General features: G+C 41.1%; 1 protein-coding gene across 1 annotated transcript; it reads left to right on the top strand.

Moving 5' to 3' along the window:
- Positions 1–4,497: 4,497 nt before the first annotated feature.
- On the top strand, positions 4,498–23,900 carry LOC308306963 (sodium/hydrogen exchanger 9-like). The gene is made up of 4 exons (XM_080752020.1): positions 4,498–4,515; positions 8,572–8,651; positions 22,229–22,334; positions 22,942–23,900. The coding sequence occupies exons 3-4, from the start codon at positions 22,236–22,238 to the stop codon at positions 23,116–23,118; spliced, it is 276 nt and encodes a 91-aa protein (XP_080608146.1). The 5' UTR covers positions 4,498–4,515; positions 8,572–8,651; positions 22,229–22,235; the 3' UTR covers positions 23,119–23,900.
- Positions 23,901–24,223: the final 323 nt, after the last annotated feature.

The following is a 24,223-nucleotide window of genomic DNA, read 5'->3' on the forward strand; positions in this document are numbered from 1 at the left end:
CTGTGGCTTCAACACTATATTTTCAGTGGCACGACAGGCACGTCAGATGAGTTTTGACTGCTGTTCGTCAATCACATCAAAGACAGAATTCTCTGTCTCCTTACATTTGTAGACATTTTCATTCAATCTCGATGTAGTGTCTCAGGCTGAATGATGTTCGAACTCTAAACTGATGATTGTGCCCTTATCAACCAGAAAACCAAAAACCTTGCATTCATACAAACACGGAAATACATTCACCATGCCAGCCTGCTTCCACTATTTCCTCAATTTCAAAACTAAGATAAAGATAAAGAAAACATAAAGAAAACATAATAAGATAAAGGCACAGAAATTGTTCCATCAATTGTCACATCAAAATGCATGAATGCGGTATGAAGCAGGCACTAATAATTTGTCATAGCATGACCTAAATAAAGGGTAATTTACTGAACTAAATATCATAATGTCTTCAAAGTACTGTAGCAAGCTGCTTTTACTAAGAAACGTGTATAGCTAGCTATTTATTTTAAATAGAGCTTTTTTATTGTAGCTCATTTACCTTTTGGAGTAATGTTATTGTAGCTCATTTTTTAAACGGCATGCACATATGCGATGAGAAATGTTGGAAGCTGAACATTCTAATGATTATGTCACAACGGCTACTGTCCACTGAAAGCTACATACTGCAGAAAGAAAATCCCAAAAGCTATATAACCTGAAAGGGGGGTGCGAGAGGTCTGTACTAAAGTTAGCCCACTCCTTTCCCTTTACAACAAATCTCTTTGCCGAAAATAGCTCACAACGCACTGCGTTGCTTGTAGATCAGCTATTGTCGCTGTTTTTTTTTTGCTTGTATAATGACCAGGGGGCCAGTTCTCCAGATTCAACATGAAACAAACCCGGAACTATACGTACCGAGCGTTCGTTCTTTCCCTGGCAGAGCCTGTCTGAGCAGATGAGGGTTGGAGCGGGTGTCTGCAGTAGCAGCAGATACACCCATACGAAGGCAAAAAAACTTGATCTCTGATAAAAAAAACAATGGTGTAACGTCACTTCCCACCGTCCATACTTTCTACGGTCTATGATAATGACCAGAAAAGGGATACTGATTAAGGTATGGATCCTCCCAAAAATGACTTGATTATTGTCATAAAGTACTTAAGTTGTACTTCATTACTTTACATCACTACATGCAGTGAGCAGGTACAGCAAATACATGCTGAATACATACATGCTGTTGTAGACTGTCTCATAAGTGCATAATAAATACACGTACCTGCATAATTATTATGCAAATGTTCTAAATATCATGTATCTGCTTTCACATATCCTATCTGTATAGACAATCAGTGGCAATCATAATAACTGCGGTTCAAGCGGCTCTGCAGTGGCGGCTCCAGGGGGAGGCTAGAGGGGGCTTTAGCACCCCCTGATGAAGCCTTCAATAAAATGTAGGGGGCTTAGGGGGTGCTAGGTTAGCACCCCCTAAGCCCCCTACATTTTATTTAAGAATAAATAAAATGTATATGAATATGTGAAAGACAATTGACTGACTTCTATGTAAACCATACTATAAAATCATACTTTTTATGCTGGAAAGCATCTTCAGCCTAAAAAAAAAACCTATCCAATCACCTACAGTCCTCAGATTTGGAGCTGGAAACTGCCAATGATCTGGTCTGTTCAGTTATCCATACCCTAAAAGCGAGAGAATCTCTTTTGTTATATTAGTAGTACTATTCATTATTGTTTGTTGCCAAAATTAAATAGCCCCCCTCTATAAAAAAGCCAGCTCCCCCATAGCCCCCCAGTCACAATTATCTGGAGCCGCCGCGACTGCGACACCGCAACTACACGGTAGCATTCTGTGGATTTGTCTGTAGGCCTACAGTATAAGTTTATACAGTATATACATACCGTTTTCTATCTCTTTTCACTCTGCTCTTCTCACTACCTCTGTCCCCTCTCTTCTCACGGAATGCTACAAAACGATGGAGCGTGCCCATAAAGAAAATATATTTCACCCACTGCTTTACACACCTGTAAAACTGCAAATTGACTGATTCAATAAAAACAGATTCAGAAGCACACACAAAGGTAAAGAATGGATGTGCAGGGATGAAAAGAAAAATCTATGTTGAAAAGAAAGGCATGCAAAGGAATGATGATAGGGGGAAAAGAGTAGTGAGAAAGAGATAAAAGGGAGGAACACAGCCAAGACAAAACGGAAGTAATCGCAGTACTCTAATGCTCTGATGACAAGCTCCACTCTGCTGTGTGATTGCAGGGACCTCTCAGTGAAAAGCCTTTGAAATACACGCATGCACCCACAGCTATCTCAAAATGCCTGCGTGTTATATGCAGCGGTGTAAAGTAACTAAGTACATTTGCTCAAGAACTATTACTTAAGTACAATTTTGAGGTATTTGTACTTTATTCGAGTATTTCCAATTTCCAATACTTATACTTCTACTCCACTACATCTCGGATCTATTTTCAAACATTTTGTACTTTTACTTTTGGCACTTGAAGTACATTTTGATGCCAACGCATTTTGAATTCCGGACTTTGACTTGTAACACAGTATTTCTACATTGCAGTTCATTGTGAAAATGTGTATTTATAACTCTTGTATAGATATATATTTCATTTGTATGTGCTCGTTCATATTAGGTAGCCAGCATATCTATGGAGTATCTATTTGGTTAAAATGTTTGTGCCTCTGATTATCAGTATTGTTTTGGTAGAATCTCTCACAGAAAGCCATAATATCGGAGTTGTTTAAAGTTTTGGTGTCTCACCAACCCTTGTTGCCTAGGAAACGGAGCACCTTAATATGTCGACTGACGGCTTGAGGTAAAGACGTCATACGTAACCCCCAATGTGTATAGAACCACTGTCACTATCACTGTGTTAACGTAGGAAGAATTGATCTGGAAACATGTCGTTCTGATGCTTGTCAGATCCCTTTCCTGGAATAAACCCAAATACTATTATAGCTTATAAGATGTTTCCTCCGTTTACTGATGTCATATATTTCACTGTCCGATAGATATGGGGTATGAAAAACTAAGCTATCAGCCATACTGATAATTTTATTAAAATATTACTTTTCCACCACTGATTATATGAAAGCAATGCTCACCTGTAGCAACTAGCTAACTAATGCTTAGCTCTCCCACTATTAACTACAAATGATCTCTCTGTGGCTTAGAGGACCACAAATGTGTGAATGAAAATTGTGTGAAGTTCATGGACCCCTCCTCCCCCCAGCTATCTAAGCCCGAAATGATAGATTACTGCCTGGCAGTGCCTGCCCACAGCCACAGCAAACAAAATATTATTGAATCAAGTCACGTGAGTTCCCAAGAATCATCAAATACTTTCTTGTGGCAACTCTCAGCCGGCGGTAGATTAGGCTTGGGACGAGAGTGATAGTGTTGCGGTCAGCAGGAGGTTCAGTGGGAGCAAGGAAGCAGTGCGTGCCAGTACTTCAGGGAAAATATTAATACTGCATTGTAGAAGAAATACTCTGTTGCAAGTAAAAGTCTGGAATTCAAAATGTACTTGAGTAAAAGTAGCCTACAACAATAGTATTGGTATCAATATATACTTAAAGTACACATTATGCAGAATGTCCCATTTCAAAAGTTTTCAAATGTATAAAAGTATTTTGAAAATAGCCGATCTACAAGACCCTGTAGATGTAGATCATCTATTTTCAAATGGCAGAAATGAATATAGGGCTGAATTGGGTAATGTATATTTTCTAATAAATTAAAATCTACAAAGTAACCAGTAACTAAAGTTTTCAAATAATTGTAGTGGAGTAAAAGTACAATAATTGTCTCTGAGGTGCAGTGCAGTAGAAGTAAAAGTACTGACAATTGGAAATACTCCAGTAAAGTAAAAGTACCTAAAAATTGTACTTTACTTTACACCACTGGTGCGTGCACACACGCACACCAAGATAATGGCCTTTTTTCAAATGAAGCAGTTCACTAGGCTGTCGCTGGCCAGCGCCAAGTCACTTTATTTCAATTCCAGGGAGCTAGCGGCAAGTTGGCCTGTCCTCTCAGTCCAGGTGCTTAAATGTCCCTGCAGCAAAGCAGGGTCCACACACATCGACAGGCTAATAATCGTCTGCAATATATCACGCATAATTGCGTCTGTTTTTGTCGTTTACCACAGGCGTGGCCATCTGACATTTTCGCTGTCGTTTGAGAGAGCAGCCGGCTGGTTTTGAAGAAACCTTTCAGAAAGGTCATCTTCAAGCTGTGTCGACTTGTTTTTTTGTGATTTTTATTGTTCAGTAATTGGTCTGTGTGCCAAATGCAATCTGTATCACACAGCTTCGTCCGTAGCAAAGAATAATGATTCTCATTTCTTTCTCTCTCTCTCTCTCTCTCTCTCTCTCTCTCTCTCTCTCTCTCTCTCTCTCTCTCTCTCTCTCTCTCTCTCTCCTGTCATTTTCTTGTCTATAGGGTGGGAGTGGATGGGGATGACAATCCAGAGGGCCGTTCTTTTGATCAGGTAAAAACAAATGGCCAGTTAGTGTACCATCCCAACCATACAATCACCTGTTTCTGGTAATGACAGAGTGTGTGTACTAGTAGTGTAATGTTTAAAGCTACTGTACCATGAATGCCTACATTTTAGTATAAGCAAAACCCAGTGTTGTGTCTGTTCAATAAGATGCACCAGACTATTAAACAAGCTGAGTTGAACTGAGTTGTGCTAATTAATGAATATATTCCAGCAGAACCCATTCAGCTCAGCGTGTTTTATTGCAAACAGTTTTAGCTAATGAAAATGTCAGCAAGTATTGTGAGTGTCAACCGTCACCGTTGACGTGGCATTCCTGAAGTTTCCTTTGAAAATATTGTAATAATTGTACTAACTAATGACAGCCATGTCTAACTGAACCTAAACAAAATGTTACTGACACAGACCCATAATGACAATAGTCATATACAATGCAATAAAAGACAGTGTTCTTGTGCTGGGTTGTCCCTTTTCATTAGGCGCAGCTTTAGCACCAGCTGTGCCAGTACCGCTGGTGAGGCCATTACATGGACCACAAAATGACTTCTACATACAGTATTCTTTTTTTATCAAGTTAAAGAAAAGAAAAGAAAAGCACAGCCATAGAAAATTGCTTGTATTAGTTGAGTCACTCATGACATACGTACACAGAACTAAGTTACAAATCCAGTTTAAACTGTGTGAGATTTATTTATTTATTCAATTTGTTACACTTTCATTTACTATGCTTTGGTTAAAACTACATTTGTTTTTGAAAAAGTTACAGCTATTTTCTGATACTAATGATTGCAATAGAGTATACTCTGTCTGCTTAGTAACAGAGTCTCCCTGTCTTAGCTTCAATAATGCTAAAAATAGAATATATGCATTTTATAGTTCAATAACAAAGCAAAGGACTGACTGTGTAAAGAAATGGGAAAAGTCATATAACTGCTTCAAAGACAGGAAAAGAAGAAAGAAGAATGTTATAGTTCCAGTTTGCCTGCTCATTTCTTTGTGTCGTTACTTCTAATCTCACTTGTTTGTTTATCTAATCCTGCATCCTGTATGAGTTCTCTCTCCTGATTGGATCAAAAGTGTATCCTGACCTTAATTAATGTTAGTGTTTGCTAAAGAACTGGAAATACAGGGAGACCCCTGTTACTGAATAATCCCTCCACACAATCATCACTCAACAGCAACGTATTGTTACAAAACAATACAACTCACTGCACCTTTAAGCATACAGTGGTACAGATTCTTGTAAATGTATCAGGTCAGCTGGAAATGATTAGTGGATATTAAAGGACCACTTCACCTCTGGGACAACCAGATCTTATTTTATTGTTGTTTGGGACACGATCAACACAATCCTGAGTTATTTTTTGTGTTCAATCTGTGTTTTTAGATATTTTAGTATTTCAGCATGCTACCATGCAGTAGCATGATATTGCATCATATGATGCAATGCAAAATGCATCATATGATGCTTTGTAGCATGCTGAAATACTAAAATATCTAAAAACACAGATTGAACACAAAAAATAACTCAGGATTGTGTTGATCGTGTCCCAAACAACAATAAAATAAGATCTGGTTGTCCCAGAGGTGAAGTGGTCCTTTAAGTCATCAATAATGTTTTATACCGTAAAAGAGAATAGTAGTTTTAATACCCAGGACAGAACACCTATTGTTTATTGACGAAGTGCCGTGCGCTATAATATGCAGGATTTACACACTGCCTTAGTTCCGTATTCATTGCCATTATGTTTTTTTCTGTCGATTTGAAACGTGGACTGTGCTGTGTGTAAATCCATTCCCTGCATGATAATTAATACCAGTGGTGGAAAACGTACTCACATATACTCAAGTAAAAGTATCAACACTGCAATATAGAAATACTCTGTTACAAGTGAAAGTCCGGAATTCAAAATGTATTTGAGTAAAAGTATGTTGGCATCAAAATTTAGTTACAAGTAAAAGTACAAAATGTTTGACCCACGGGTGGGTCGCGATTATAGCATAGTAAATTGATTGAATAATGTATTAGACAGCAAAACAGTCAAGTACATTGGTGTAGCCGACTTTATTATTCTTTGCTATGTTAAAGAAGACGACAAGTGCACCCAGCTTAATATTGACTGTCAATTCTAGTTTCCCCATGTTCAAACATGACAGGGATTTAATTTAATGTAGTTCACCCAGCGCTGATGTTTCCTGCCAACGTGCAATCGTTTCTGCTTTTATCTTTTTTCATCTGAGCTCTGCTGTTTATTTTAACACTGCATCAAAAATAGATGCAGAGGAATACATTTAGGCTTCTTTTAAAAATAACAGTCTGCAGTAGCCTTCTTATCATGCCCCCTGCACGAGTGACACACACGCACGCACGCACGCACACACACACACACACACACACACACACACACACACACACGCCCTCCCCTTCCCCCTTCGCTCAAATGCTTCTTCCCACCGTCTCTCCATCTCTTTCTCTCTTTTATCTTTGTATTTGACCTGGTCGTTATCTCTTTGTGAATGGGGGGAGGTCTGGGCATTAAGAGGCTGCTGTGGGTGGCAGTGAATGGACGGCATGGCTGGGTGAGCTTGCAGGGGAGTCCCAGTGGAGAAGGTCAGGTTGGCCTGCCAGACCTTGCCCGGCTCTGTGCCTCTTTCTTATGGAAATGGTAATGGTGAGACCGTGCCCAGGGTGCGTGTGTGTGGGGGGAGGGGTGGGGGGCACCTGGAGTAAACAGGGCCAATGATGGACAGTAATGAAGACCTCTTATCTCCATATTTTAACCTTTTGTGTTTTTTCGACATTAACCCTTTCCAAGCCACAGGGAGCCTCTTAATATTAAAACCGTTTTATACCGGACATCTGCGCAAGGGTGTCGCAGCCACGCCGTCTTTTACCGTACTGGGTCATTAAAACCGAAATAAATGATTTTTATCCGAAAATCGGCGATCGTCTAACCTTCCCTAGTCACCACTCGTCCATCGATAGCGCATGGCTCGTCTGACATGAAGCAGAAGTGACGTCAGGTCCATTCCTTCTCAGAGGCTCCTTGGCAGCCACCCATTTACTGTTTATACACGAGTGCTACTACAGCAGGAGTGCTGCGGGCTATGCTAGCGAAACTGTTCGTATCTACTCTTGAGTCACACATGGATTATTTGAGCCGACATTTACGTGAACGGATCGCGCACACGAAACGCACGGGGACATGATGCGTCGGCCGAATCCCCCACTCTAAGCTCAGATCATAATATAATAATAGAAATTTCACGGCTAATCTACCAACAACCATTCTATTTCGGCTGGCGAAGTGTTAACACCCTACTTGATCATACTACAGCATCAAAAGTAGATATACACGCTTGAAATGCGGCGCAAAGTTGCTTTTGCTATTTTTGCATTTGAATCCTGTTTTGGAACTGTTTTGGATGTAATATGAGGTTTCCACCTGACAGAGATGATTTACTTGAGTACTGTACTTAAGTAGCCTATTGTATTTTTGGATACTTACTTACTGCAATTTTTAACCATAACCGCAAAGGCAAAAATAGCAGACGCGCTGAGCTTGAACACAACGCGCCACAATGCGTTGTGAGTTTGTATATCAGCTATTTTCTCTCTTGTTGATTTATTTTAGACCTGGCATCCTATAGTGTGTATAGTTTCAATGTATAGGTTATAGATTTTTAGATATTATACGGTTTAAACTGCTGATATTTTCTTGGTTTACCTATGACCTAGATGGCTATTTCTATGCATTTGATGTATCACCTCATGTTTTCCCTGCTGTAAATTGCTCTGGATTAAGAGCGTCTGCTAAATGCCTAAATTGTATAGAGTTGAGTTGTCCTCTATGGACTCTCATTTGTTTTTTGGGACAGGATGTTCCTTCCTTCCCACCGGAGACCGTGTAAAAGTATGGGTCATTGGATCTAGCCTAGCTGACCCCCCCTCCCGAGAGGTTCCGTCAGGCTGGGTAGACGTGGCCCGGCTCAGAGGGCCTTTTGTGCATCACTGGGGTGACATGGTTTTCTCATGGTCTACAGGTTACTACAGAGAGGCCAGGCACACAGGAAAGGCCCCCAGACACAGCAACACAAGGCCTATGGCACTGTCTGGACCACAAGTATCCTTTCACTGATGCCCTTCTTGGGTCGTACTCAGTCACACACACACACACACACACACACACACACACACACACACACACACACACACACACACACACACACACACACACACACACACACACACACACACACACACACACACACAGTATTTTGGCTTCAGTGGTGGAAAGTAACTAAGTACATCAAGCACTGTACAATATTTAAGTACCTTTACTTCACTGGAGTATTTCAAATGTTCTATACTTTTACTCTGAGACAGCTATTGTACTTTTACTCCACTACTATTATTTGAAAACTTTAGTTACTAGTTACTAGTCACTGTAGATTTGTATTATTGTTACAAAACCACGTACATTAAGCAGCCACATCCATTGACCACCGCAGAAATATAGCAGAATACTGCACTTAGCAGAGTACTGCACTTTGTGGAATCTGAAGAGCAGCAGTGGTTATCTGTCTAGCTCTTAATTGACACTATATACAGTACAGTATGTATCATCGCTGTCGGGCAGAAAACCTGTTTCTCTATATTTCATCTTTTTACGTTTTTTTCTTTTTTATATATATAAATGAATGTTACACCTCATCGTAAGACAGTGCCACACAGAAGTAGTGAGAATAGCTGATCTACTACAAGCTCACAATGCATCCCAATGTAACATTTTACACGTTTTATGGCTATAATGCTTTGCGCAAAATAGGGATGCGAGCATGAAAGTGGTTAAGTCTCTCTGTGGGTTTTATAAATATTTAACCAATGTATCTAAATAATAACTACATTTTCAGACATACTGTCCACCAGACAGTGACAATATGAATGTAGCTTGTGTATGTGTATACAACCACCTTCATGTATGTGCTCGTACCTATCTCCTCTTGAAATAGTGTGTTGGCGTTTATGTGCATGTGCACATAATACACTTGTGTGCACACATGCATGCATTTGTGTGTGAATGTGTGTTTGAAGGTGCATCTGTGCATGCGTATATACATGTACTGTATGTAAACTATCTGGTACACTGAATGCTTTATAAACAGTCTGTAACCATACACTCACTGTAGCGATTCATGCAGAGAAGAACATAAAACTGTGGAATTTCATGAGCACCGCATTAAGGGAGGCTAACCTAATTTATCCCAGTAATAGCCTTATGATATGACCCAGCTTGTAGGGTGCAGATCATTTTTTTACTTTCATTATAATATGGACTTGCACTCCATAGCAGGACAACAGCGGTTCTAGGTGCTGCTCATGCCATCCTCTGTATGTTTGTCAATGTATGATTTTCTGAGCACTGTGGTATGAATCAATAACACGTTTTGGCCCAAGAGAGCTCAGAACATTGTTTGTGAATCATTTACTGTAAAGCTGTACGCTGGGAGATGGACATAGTTCATATGGTCCACACGAGAGCACATGGTCAATCACTGGAAAATAGGGTAGATTACATAGCAGTGGTTCTAAAAGTGTGGTCAGAGGACCCCCAAGGCGTCCTTGTTTAGACGGTTCAGGGGGCGTCTCCATCTAAATTATTGATAGTTAGGAACCAAATGGAACCTTACAGTTATACAAGTCTGGATTGAATTATTGATTGATTCATGGATTGATTGAATACTTTGACAGTTTGCAAACAGTACAGCGGTACAGCTATAGGCCTACACTAATGCTTAAAAGATAACACAAAAAGCCTTGAGGACATATAAAGACATACAATTTTACACAAAATGTGGCCATGGATAAAGAAATCATCAATATTTTGGAGTGTACAAAAGGAAACAAATGGACCCATAAGTGTCCATTTGGTTCCATTTGTACACACCTGGAACTATGGGGGTCCATGGTCGATAATCATGCATACCAAACGGGGTCCATGAAATTAAAAAAAGTTTGAGAAACACTGGATTATAGATATGCTATTTTTCTGAGGGGGCAAACGTTAACTGTACCCATAATAACGCCATTGTTGTGTCTCAATCCTCTCCCGAAAACAAGTTCCACCAGGTCCTTTATAATGTTACAGTTCATTGGCATACAGTATGACTTGTACGTGTATGGTAACTGGGCCTGTTGGATCATGTTATAATGGCTGTCAGGTTAGCGATCCATAACAGTAGAGCTCTAATCCACTCTTAATGGGGTAAGGGTTCACCTAAGGAGAAGTGTGATGCAAGGTAACATGAGGATGTGTTCAAAGGGAAGCTCCAAATTTCCCTCACGTTTACAAAAAATGTCTTGTGTCTTACCTCTCATCATGTCTACTTTCATCTATTAAAGACATTCTGCCGTGATTCTTTTCTCACCTACAACATAATCGTCAGGTATTATGATTATACTTCAAAAAAGTGTAGATAAAGTGTTAAAATTATGTTTTTATGTGGCCACACCCACCTGCTCATTCTGCCTGGTTGTCGGGTGGGTGGTGACCCAGCTGAAGTTAGCCACACCCACATTGTTGTTATGGTAAAAAGGGGAGGGGATGATATTATAATGTCATTATACCAGTGTATTTCAATTGGGCCTTTTGGCTCAGAGACTTTCAGCTTTCAAGAAGTAACCAAAAATACAAAGGGAAGACATGTTTGCAAATTAGAACCACCAGAGTAATGTCAACCCCATAGACACATACAAAACAGAAATAGTACAAAACTTTAAGCAGCACCACCTCTTTAAGCAGTCAGTGATGTAAAGTAACAAGAACTTTGATACAATACTTTGTTTGTGGGAGGATCTATACTTTACTTGAGTTCATGCAGTATATTCATCAAGACCTTCACTTTTACTTCAAATACATTTAAAATAAACATTTTACTTTTACTCCACTACATTAACATTGGACACCTAATTACTCAAAAAAATCATCATAATGATGATCCAGTATCCACAACTGGACATACAGTATACTCGAATGTCCATCTTCATGATGATTTATATGTGCCTGATATAAAAAATAAGGAATAGATTTCCATTGTGTTCTGTGCAGGGTCCCAGACTCCCGCAGGCACTCAAGTGTGTTTGTGATAAGAATAGTGGAGGCAGGCTGGCATTGTGAAAGTGTTTACATGTTTGTTTGAATGAATGAAAGGGTTTCTGGTTTTTTCGTCTATGATTGAGTACCTGGCTGATAAGGGCAAGGACTCTTATGGTTTGTGTTTGCTTTCACATTAGTTGGGAGGTAGACCATTATTCAGCCCGGGATGCTATTGAGTGATTGATTGAAGAATACGACTGTGAAAGCTACAAGTGGATACCTACAAATGGAAGGAGGTAAATTATTTCTCTGGTGTGATGGAAAAGAAATCCACTCAAAACTGAAAACCATTAGTTGAGAGGTAGGCACATCATTCAGCCCACGCTGCTATTGAGTGATGGAATCAAAACAATGTGACTATAAAAGCTACAATAGGAGTAGATGGAGAATTCCACTTTAATCTTGAACAAAGCTACAAATCAATGACATGTAGAGAATTCTCTCTTTGGTGTGATGGATGAACTGCACCCAAAACTCATCTGATGTGCTATCTTTAATTGATATGCCACTGAAAATGCAGTAAACTGTTCCATGCTATCCAGCCAGAGATGTTGTGAACAAAATAATCTGAACCGCTTGATGACCTCTCGTTATTGCTTTATTCAAGATTTTCAAAATGTTCAAATGGGGTGAGAAAAAAGCGTGGAAAGAGAGAGAGAAAAAGCAAAAGAAAAATGATTTCTGGCTTTTTTGTTTCTTTGTACTATTAAATACTCTTTGTACTAAAGAATTAATTAACGAGGATCAATAATTGGTATAATTCAAACAGGAGCCTCCAAGCAGAAGACGGTAATGTGACTGTGCATTAGTATCTCGTCACACAAAATCTCTCTCTGAAACAGCAAAAAAAGAGAGACATCAGCTAAAAAGAAACAACAACTAGAAAATCCCTCTGCAATATCATTGGTGTTTTCCTTTAAGAAGTCTTGTTCTGCATAATCACTCTTACGCCTCAGACAGCCTGGTCTAATCACGTTAAAGATGCTCGTCCCAGTGAGAGATGGATGTTGTGCGCCTGCCAAGACAGAGAGCCACTGAGTCAATATATGTGCTGCACACACACACACACACACACACACACACACACACACACACACACACACACACACAGTGGTGGAAAGTAATTACATTTTAAACCAGTGGTTCTCAAACTATTTTGTGCCAAGGACCCCCACATTGATATATATTTGGCCGCGGACCCCCATCTGAAAATGATTTGTGCCAGGGACCCCTGAAGAAAAGATTTGTGTATAAAAATAGCACCAGTGCAAAGTGAGCGGTGCAAACACGATACACGTCGCAGAACGGCCCATACAAGGAGATATACGGTACACGTGTGACGCGTGTATATCTCCTTGTATGGGCTGTTCTGTCCGTGACGTCAGTTACCTTACAGTATGTGTATGAGTACAGAGATCCATACATGGAGATCTGTATACTTTTTGAGCGGTGCAAACCGCTCCCATGTCCCGCTCTTTTACCAAAATTATGATGTCACTAATGATAAAGACAGGAGTTGCTAGACCAATGAAACACTTCGATTCTGTTGATGTCATAGGCACAGAGATAGGCATAGGCACAAAATACGTCATGAAAAACGATGTCCGGAAAAATAAACAGGTGTCCAATCAAATGCTTACTTGATTATGAATTGACCAAACTGAACAGACCAATGAATTTGAATTTCAAAATTGTATTAAATGAATATCACTCATAAGCAGAGAAAATAACCACACTTTTAGACAGACTGTGGATAGTTTCACAGGTTATAAATGATAGGCAGCTAATACAAGTTTAAAATACAAATAAACAGCCTTTGAAAAACTAATTATGATGTCACTAATGATGATGACATGAGTTAGCTAGACCAATGAAACACTTCGATTCTGTTGATTTGTCCATGATGTCATAGGCACAGAGGCACCCGATTGGTTCACCCTGGAACGCGTTTAGGCCGGAGAAAATACGTCATAAAAAACTATGTCATAGACACGGAGGCACCCGATTGGTTCACCCTTTAGGCCAGAGAAAATAAAAATGGCGTCCAATCAAATGCTTACTTGATTATGAATTGACCAAACTGAACAGACCAATGAATTTGAATTTCAAAATTGTATTAAATGAATATCACCCATAAGCAGAGAAAATAACCACACTTTTAGACAGACTGTGGATAGTTTCACAGGTTATAAATGATAGGCAGCTAATACAAGTTTAAAATACAAATGAACAGCCTTTGAAAAACCTCTTAGGTCTTGCTCTTGGCCTTAAGCTCTAGAAGCAAATAAGGTCATTTATTGTTGTGACCTGGTCGCCTAACTGACGACAAGACCACCAGAGCCTGAGCTGGTCCAAACTCAGGCTCTGGTCTCAAGCCAGAAATTCCTTTCTGGCTTGGTTAAACGGTTGTACCACAGCTTGACGAAAAGGTCCTCAGTGATATTACGTTTCTTCTCCTGTTCTGAGAAAGAGAGAGTGATGTCTTCTAAGACAGTTTCTGTATAGCCTTCATAGTGATCTGCTGGAACAGGTTCCAATTCTCTTGTATTCCTCTGTACAGGTGGGTCTCTCCTTAGGTCTTGAAGTGATAGGCATCTTTTTTTTTTTTTTTTTAATTAAGATTTCTTTTGTGCTTTTGTGCCTTTATTGGATAGGACAGTAGACTGACAGGAAACGGGGGAGAGACAGGGGTGACACCACATAAAATGACATCTGCCATCGTGTTTGCACCGCTCACTTCGCACAGGTGCGATTTTTTTTTAAATGTAGGAGCGGTTTGCACCGCTCAAAAAATGTAATTGTATTTTTCTAAAATGTTCAAAAATAACGGATGTACCTGCTTGCAGCACGGCACTTAGTGAGCTTGTAGATATATATATATATATTTTTTGTAGCCAAAGTGTAATATATGGTTAAAGTGATTAAAATGATTGTGATGCTATCAACTAATGTTGCTGGGGACCCCTGGTGGTCCCCGGACTCCGCTTTGAGAAGCACGGCTTTAAACTTCTACTCCACAGGCAAATGTTGCAATTTTTACTCCACTAACCCTATTAATACAAAACCACTTACAGTACCGTATGTATATTTCCTAATAGTAGCCCGGTGGCAAGGCTGCCAGACACCAAATTTACCCACCAGGGGTCTGACACCAGTTTGCTTATCGACAGCCATTAAAATGGACGCAAATAAGTACTGCAAATAGCCGTCCGGTTATTTTAAACACCGGGGGTTCAAATTGATTTTGTGAATTAATTGCCTGGGCTACTATTGAAATATACGGTAAGCACTATTTTATACTTAGGCTATTTGAAAATAGCTGATCTACAACGGGTTTGTAGATCAAATTCCGGGTGGGGAATTAACATGCTTTTGCTTTGGTACTTTAAGTATTGTTAGTATATTTTGATACCAATAATTTTGTTCTTTTAGAATATTTCTGTTGTGCTATTACCACTTTTACTCAAGTAAAAAAATGAATAATTCTTCCACCGCTGCACGTACTGAACACATGTGCACAATGTGCACAGTGCACACACATCAAAAGGCTGGCATCTTGACACTTGCATTCATTGACCCTTCATTTGTCACAGCATGTTATGCTGAGCTGCGTAACCATAGCAACTACATGATGTGTATCTGGCCCCTATGGCTATAGTTTATGAGCTAAACACAGGGCTAATTTATTCAACGTAATGAATGTCGAGCCCTCTGTGCATGTGCTGTGCGTGTGCTGTGCGTGCGCGCGTGTGTGTGTGTGTGTGTGTGTGTGTGTGTGTGCACGTGCATGTGTGTGTGTGTGTGAGAGAGGAGTAGAGAGAAAGGGCGGGGTAGAGAGAAAGGGCGGGAGTCGAGGAGTGAGCACTATCGTCTGTGTTGGGTGGAAAGTTAAAATATGGAGATAAGCGGTTTCTACCCGACACCAACGATATATGATACATTACACATACAGTAGTTGTGGAGTCCTGGTTGGTGTTACTTATCAATGAGAAGCAGTGCTGCAGACTGCAGAGGCCCCTTTCAAGTTGACGGCAGCCGTAGGCGTTGGCTGCCATGCACGTAGTATGGGCTAGCTGAGCTGCAGCTTGGCCTGCTGGTCACCTCATCCTCCAGGCAACGCCCAGGGGCGTCACAAGGGGGGAAATGTGGGACTGAGTTACCAGGGCCCAAGGTGGAGGGGCCTTAATTATTTTATACTTTAGTTATGGACAGGGACGTGCTGGGCCCCTGATTCAGCCCGGGAAAAAGAGTTGGAGAGGCCCTCATTGCGCGCTATATAGCGCTGCTGCTAATCAAAGATTTGCCATTTCAGATCATGACAAGTGACAAGCCAGTGGGCCAATTACATGAGTTATACTTCGTCGTTGTCGGGTGGAAACCTTGTATGTCCAAAACCGTTTGTTTTGTATTTATCATTTAAAAAATGATTTAAACTAGTGTAAACAGCCGACCTACAAGCACACAACGCCTCGCACCGCGAGGCGTTGTGTGCTTGTAGATCTGCTGTTTTCCCTACTTTTGGCCAGGCCTGGACCGGCCGGGAATGAACCGGCCGTTCGGGAGTTGTCCCGCTTTTCCCAATGGCCAGCACATCCCTGGTTATGGATAAATAGCATATATACAAGCTCAGAGCGTGGCACCGAGTGCTGTACTGCGAGCTTGTAGATCTGCTATTTTTGAAAACGCATGCAAATCTTTGAATAGCCTATATTAGTCGGGGGACTTAAGGATATCTCGTGCTAATCAGAATAAAAGCGCCAAATTTTGCACAGATGTAGCCCAAGGCATGCTCTAATGATTTAGTTAGGGCGCCCGAGTTGGCGACTTTCGGGGTCGCCACAGCTCCAGAAAACACCAGAAAAACTCTGAAAAGTCACTAAACCATCGTTTTCTTGGGCCATTTGTAGCCCATGGAATGTTTTTTGTGCAAAACAAATGCTTGCAATGGATTCAGCATCATTACAAAGTATACAAACCCCTAGTTAGACCCCTCAAATCCAACTTGAATACCCAGAAAAAATGTGTTTTTCTGGGTATTTTCCTCCTGTATAGAAAGGCGATGGGAGCCCAACTTGATTTGGCCGCTGTGGCAACCCCGAAGGTTGCCGACTCGGGCGCCCTAGCTAAATCATTAGAGCATGCCCTGAGCTACATCTGTGCAAAATTTCGCGCTTTTAGACTAATTAGCGCGAGATTACCATGTCATCTCCCTTAGGCCCTCGACTATATGTATTTTTTTTAACATTTGTTACTCAAATTTTGCACTTGGTGCCGCGCTGTGAGCTTGTATATCTGCTATTTTTCAATAGTTAAAGCACAAAATAATGCGTAATAATGCGTTAAACCCCCTACCCCTATGAAGAACATTCATGCGGGGCCCGCAGTGAATCCTTGTACCCAGGGCCCAGAATTTGGTGCGACACCCCTGGCAACGCCACCGCTGCTGCTGCTTCCCTAAAACAAACCTCCCCGTCATCCTGCCTTTAAGGCCCATTTAGAGGAACACTTGGCTCTCCAGGCATTGATTCTGACAGACATCAAAGATGTGTTTCATCTTCCCAGGTGAAGTGGTTTACAGCCAGTGTGGTTTGCCCCAGGGAGTGGGGTGCGGGTGGAGGGGGGTGGGCTGGGAATATTGTTGGCAACTGCCGGTTTTGTTTTGACGCTGTCAGGCCGCAGGGCCACCTGTGTTTGAGATACCGAGGCTGACTGTGTTATATGCGGTGGTGGAAAGAGTACTCACATTTCTTACTTACGCAAAAGTATCGATCTACTGCACTGTAGAAATACTTTGTAACCGCACTTTTATTCCACCTATGAGGGTGGATTCTGCCAATGCATTTCAATTGGAATGGAGTGTTTCTTTTTTTGCAGAAATCCACAATTGGCAGCCCTCATAGGTAAAATAAAAGTGTTGTGTGACCATGCCCTTAAAAAAAAGAAAAAAAGTCTGGAAATTCAAAATGTACTTGAGTAAAAGTACAAAAGTATTGGCATCAAAATGTACTTAAAGTACCAAAAGTAGAAAGTCTATTATGTAGAATGTTCCATTTAAAGTTTTAAAATGTAGATCTACAAGCTCACAATGCATTACATCGCGACGCATTGTGACCTTTTAGATATTTTCAAATGGACGAAATGTATATGGGCTGAGGTGGTTAACGTATGTTTTTTTAACTCATTAAAAGCCAACCCCGCGATGTCGCGGGAAAAGTAATAGAGTATCTATAGTGCCATCCACGCGATGTCGCGGGAAAAGTAATATATTACTGTAACGGCGAGTAAAAATACCTAGTACAATGGCCGACGCTCCGGAGACGAAATCCGCGCTGATTTGTCATCATCACGGCTCCACGAGCACACAATAGTCATCCCATAACATTGAGGTGGACGGGCCGCCTCATCTTTAATGTCCATTATCTCAAAACTACACTTTAGAAGCGAAGATGGAGGCAGATGCTCGCTTATAAAACACATGTATAAACGCTACGAGCCGATCCAGCATGGCTCCACATAAACAATGATCGGTTCAGTCGAAGGATCCGATGACGCCAGACCGGAAGTACTTCCGGTGGCCTTCAAAATAAGACAAAATAAGAGAACGGCCGTGAATGGGGGGGGGGTGGGAGGCACTCTGGATATTATAATCCGTTAATGTCTGAGGCTTTTAATGAGTTAATAACAATCAAAATCTACAAAGTAAAACCTAAAACTAAAGTTTTCAAATAATCGTACTATCGTAGTGGAGTTAAAGTACAATATTTGATTTGATAAGTAGAAGTATAGAAAATTGGAAATACTCCATGTAAAAGTAAAAAAGAAAAAAAATTGTACTTGGTTACTTTACACCACTGCCGCAGGGCCACCTGTGTTTAAAATACGGAGGCTGGCTGTGTAGTGTATGGCTGGCTGGCTCGTCTCTGCTGATTGATCTGCCCCCATGGCTTTGGGAGATTAACTTTAATCTCTGGTTATAGTACTGCCTACATTTGTGGTACTCTGTAATATACGCTGCCAAAATTCCAATTCAGATCTCCAAATCAAAACACTTGCGCACAAGCTGCTGACTTTTTGTTTTGTAATTGCAGTGGACCTCCGATTGCCAAAATAATGACAGGTTTTGCTCGTGTAGGCCTATGTGTGTGCATGCATATTATGCAAGTGTAGTAGGAGGATGCGGAGGAAATTACTAAGAAGATGGCAGAAGCAGTAGTTAGGCTGCCACCCCCCAGGCACCTACCCATACACCTTTTCTTCACGCACATGCAGTGTGTTTGTGTGCGTGCATGCACGTGTGTGTGTGTGTGTGTGTGTGTGTGTGTGTGTGTGTGTGTGTGAGAGAGAGAGAGAGAGAGAGAGAGAGAGAGAGAGAGAGAGAGAGAGAGAGAATATAACAGTGTGCTATGTTTAATATGGGTTTAATAGGGGTGTACTATAGTAACTTTATCGAAATATCGTTTTTAACTTAAAAGATCGAAGTATATCGAACTGAAAACAGCTAAAATTGAATCGTATCGTTTTATTTTGTATCGTATCGAATCGGCAGTGCAAAGAATCGATTGTATCGATACTACCTACTTGTGCATTGTATTTATCATTTTTAAGAAGAAAAAACTAAAAGGAGGGGTTTAATTACTGTTCCTTTCCATATAGCTACACTGGTCTATTGATAAATGTGTGTAATCTCTGGGTTCATGTCAAGGTGCAGGTTTGTCAATATACAATGTCCATGTATTTGGCAGATAATCACTGTGTTTACTTATTTATATCCATAATAATACATGTTTCCCTTAAAAACTATCCACACCTTTCACACAGATTTAATTTCTTTGCTAAATAGTTACTATATCGATTTTAAATCATTGAATCGAATCGTATCGTATCGCCATGAATGAACCAATATCGTCCATGTATTGTATCATCAACCATGAATCGTGATGTGTATCGAATCGCTATTAAAATGTATCGTTACACCCCTAATGTTTAATTATGATGGCTGTCTCGCATGGTGCCATTGTGGACATCCTCAGAAGAGAACGCCCCGGCAATTCATTCCTGCGAGTCATCTTTACCCTGTTCCCACCTACCTACTCCCTTTCTCTCATGTCTCTCCATCCTGCTTGTTCAACACAGTGGTTCTCAACCTTTTCAGGCCGTGACCCCCAAAATAATCACATTTTAAAAATAGCCGATCTACATGCTCACAACGCCTCGCCTCGCAACGCGAGGCGTTGTGAGCATGTAGATCTGCTATTTTCACCATTTCTGCCTATAATACTTGACAATTTGACCAATGTTTGACCAGAGGTACTAAAAAGGTCTTTAAAGTCCTAAAATTGTCACTTTAGAAATGTGCAGATTGGCCTACTCTGTATACACTTAACGCTGTATGTTGGTCTGTTTACTGTTGAGTTAAGTGAGAAAACAATTGTTAACATTTAGCTAAACATCTGGGGACCCGACCCACAGGCTGAGTACCACTGGTTCACTTATAAATACAATCCTGTTAGCCGGCACAGTGGTCCCTGTGATTCCAACTCCTTGCATGTTGCTGATAACAGCACAAGAATGGAATAGAAATGCCACCGAGTAACATTAGGTTTCTGTGCTCCTCATTTATTATACTTATGCCGGGGGGACTTGTTGTTTCTCCAAAAACCCTTCTTAATATAAATACAGGTCTTTTGCAATAATTCTTCTTATTTTTTTAAATTACACATAGGACCAGCCTGGTACATTAAAGAAAACACTTCACTCTACATTATTTTGACTTTGTATTTGTATATTTACACACAGTCACGTTGTGTCCTTCTGCAGTTCTGATTGTACACTCCTGACTCACCACCAATGGGTCCCTGACTCCACTTCAGAATCTCTCTCCAGAACATTCTGTGCACCATATCTCACCCAATAATGTTTCCTTTGTGGCAAATGGTTGACAATACAATTTGGGAGCTTTTAGTTATACTGAGAGACACTGAGAGCTGATATATTAAATATGGTGAGCGTTGAGTGATGTGGAATATGAACAATTAAGTGCCCTAAAGCTTGCATGAAATTAAGGCCCCCCCCCCCCCCCCCCCCCCCCTCTCTCTCTCTGCAGCATTGTTGTAATTGGAAAACCATGATGTCAGTGGCATTCTTGCAGGAGGAGTCAAGGAAAAATCCTACAGAACATCCCTGACAGTAAGCTGACAGTGTTGTTGTGGAAGGAACAATGTGCCCCACGTACACTACAGTATAGCTGCATTTAGCTTTATCTCTGTTCCAGCAGTAGCCTCTACATCAGGTGGGAAACGTGAAACAGCTGTGTCATTGTTATCTAGCTTCTTTTTTTTTCTGTGCTTGGAGTGAGATCTCTTGCATTTTTCTTCTCTTCTGTTGCAACAGAAATGTAACGCCTTAAAGGAGACATCCAGACCAAAACACATATAGGGTTAAATCTGCCTTTTATCATACCCCTTCATACCTGCTTTAGTCGATTTTTTTCATAGCTGCCCCTGTTGCTAGATTTCGGCTGCCCCTGTTGCTAGATTTCGTGGGCTCTCACATAACTAACACAGTGGATTGTCCTTAGGCTAGTGCGGTTATTTCTTTAGCTTCAAAGTTAGTATTTTTTGATTGGATTGTGTTTACACAACGTCCTGAGACCAACCAAACCGCTGTTTTGACCTCACAATCACCCTTACTTGTCAAACGGCTTCTGCTCTGCACCAGAGCAGGGAGAGGAGAGGCTAGAAAGGGAGGGGAGGGAGGGGTCTGTTTGACAAGTAAGGGTGCCTGTGAGGTCAAAACAGCGGTTTGGTTGGTCTCAGGACGTTGTGTAAACACAATCCAATCAAAAAATACTAACTTTGAAGCTAAAGAAATAACCGCACTAGCCTAAGGACAATCCACTGTGTTAGTTATGAGAGAGCCCGCGAAATCTAGCAACAGGGGCAGCCGAAATCTAGCAACAGGGGCAGCTATGAAAAAAATCGACTAAAGCAGGTATGAAGGGGTATGATAAAAGGCAGATTTAACCCTATATGTGTTTTGGTCTGAATGTCTCCTTTAATGTGCAATGTGCATCTGATCTGGTGACAGTGTCAAATGAAATACTGTACATGTCCTAGTCTTTATTCCATGATGTGCCACTGACTGAGCTCTTTAAAGAAAATGCTAATTCGGACAGGCATCTGTTAACAATATGTGAAGGAGAAATGAACCGAGTAGCAAATATCCCACAGTTCTGTGACTGTCACATCTCCCCCATTCTTATATAAACAGCTACCGTCAATACGAAGGAATGTGCCTGTTAAAGCCCTTACATTTATATAACAAACATATGGAGCGAGAGACAATGTGTGCAGTTCTGAATGGGATAACCCACTTTCCTAAATGCCATTAAATACCATATTACCTCTGAATTCTGATTCTGTGGTGGGAACTCCATTTGGCCCGAGGCTAGGCCGAAAACACACAATTTCTCACTATTCTCTTCCCTGTCCTAGAGAGACACCAAGCGCACACACACAAACCATCATGCCTTAACAAGCTCACAGATATCTAATGCCGGCACTCACACACTCCGGCCCCCCGTTGACTTTTCCTCTGCCATCGTGGTGTGGGCTCGTGGCCAGGATCTTCAGTAGGTCCCATGCCTATGAGGTAAGAATTCTCCAACTCTACAGTACATCCATCTATCTTGTAAGCTTGTATTTCTTGGAAAAGGAAATGCAAAAAGCGGGGTATTTACTGATCCAGAGGGCAATATTGTGTTCTGCATTTGACCCAGCAGCAGTGTTGCTGCTCATGTGAGTGCACCGTGGAACAGTTAGGGCAGGCGTGGGGCAACCTTTTCGGCCACATGATCACTTGGCCGTTTTCCAAGACTTGGATGATCACCCCCATTGCTTTACTTCTTATCATAGGCTGTCATTGTTAATGATTGTTAATGATCTGATCAACTCAGTTGATTATATCAATAGATCAATCTGATCATTTGGTAGATCAAAGAGGTGGTTGCCCGACCCTGAGTTGTGGGTTAACCGCATTAATTCATTAATGTGTTTGTTTTTAGTTTTCTCAACATTCTACTAAAGTACTGTAGCAACACTAGCAGATCTTCAAGCTCACATGGAGATGCCGAGGATCGAACCGGGGACGTTCTGATTCACAGACGGCCACATGCACCAACATACATCTTTTTTTTTAGTACCTTGGCTACTGTAATCCTGGCAATAGATGGTTAACGCCTTTATCATTTGGCATTCAGGACCAAAAGCAGCTGCAGGAGCGCGAGGTGGAGGTCACCTGCTGTGTCAGAGTGCCAGAGGACGCAGAGGCCCAACAGGGATGCGCAGACGGCGACACGGGCCCCGAGCACCCGAAAGACCTGCTGGAGGGGGACCTGGGTCTTGGCAGCGATCCAGCTCTTGCTGCGGAGGCGTGAGGCTCCAGGAGTCACCGTCCGTCCATCCGCCCGCCCACCCACGCATGCCGGCGCCGCTCGGACTTATCAAAAAACCCTGCTGCAGCCCTCGAGGCCAGCCATTCCTTGAATGGGGTCACTAACCAGGGCGTCCGGGAGAGCAAACCTGAGCGACTCGATTACACGAGTCCCAAAAGGTTACTCCCTCACTGCCCTGCTCTAGCTTACACGCACACACAGTCACCATTGCTCCATTTAAAAATATATGTACTGTATATATCTTTTTCATTTAGTTTTGCCTTTTCTCTGGGAAAATACTGATACCAGCATTGAAATGTACATTTTTCATGTTTTTAAAAACAAAATTCAGTGATTTTTTTCAGTAGCCTAATTTTGGGACGAAATCAAAGAAAAATCTAAGAAATTCCATAAATCCGAACACAAATGTTTAAGAAGCAGTGAAAATAACCGATCTACATGTAGATCTGCTGTTTTCACTATTTTGGGTCCCGGGCAAACGTCTAATTTTTCTTTTGGGTCACAAGCTAAAACGTTTGGGAACCCCTGGTTTAGGGCATAGAACCTATGGCATTGTTGTATTTTAAAGCATTTGTTCACAAACGTTGTGATGAAAATTCAGTGTGTCCATAAACTCATCCTTCCATTCCTTGTCAGTGAACAATGCTTCAGGCTGTGGTTGATTATGAGAGTCACGGGTCCTGGTTCTAGCTCAAGAGAATTGTCCTTGGAAAAGTACTCAATGGACTGCCTTACATGATAGACCAGGGACATAATATATGTATTTCTTATCTGAACCGAGTTCCCTTTAATAAACCAAAATGCTATTTTTGTACCAACTCGCTCTGCTCTTCTCTCACTCCTTATTAAACATTAATTTCACTCCCCTCCAATTCCTTTTAACAGATTCAAATGTATTCCATTTAATGCATTAAGCTGGATTTATACTCAGTTGTGCACTGCGTAACACACCGAAAATAGCAGATCTACATGCTTACAACACATTACAGCATGACACGTTGTGAGCATGCAGATCTACTATTTCTGGTGTGCCACACCACATGAAGCCCTTTTAGTATCCTCTAGTCTACCACATTTTACTTACAAT

This window comes from Nannobrachium achirus, assembly GCF_963921795.1.
Source record: "Nannobrachium achirus genome assembly, chromosome: 21".
Classification (NCBI taxonomy): domain Eukaryota; kingdom Metazoa; phylum Chordata; class Actinopteri; order Myctophiformes; family Myctophidae; genus Nannobrachium; species Nannobrachium achirus.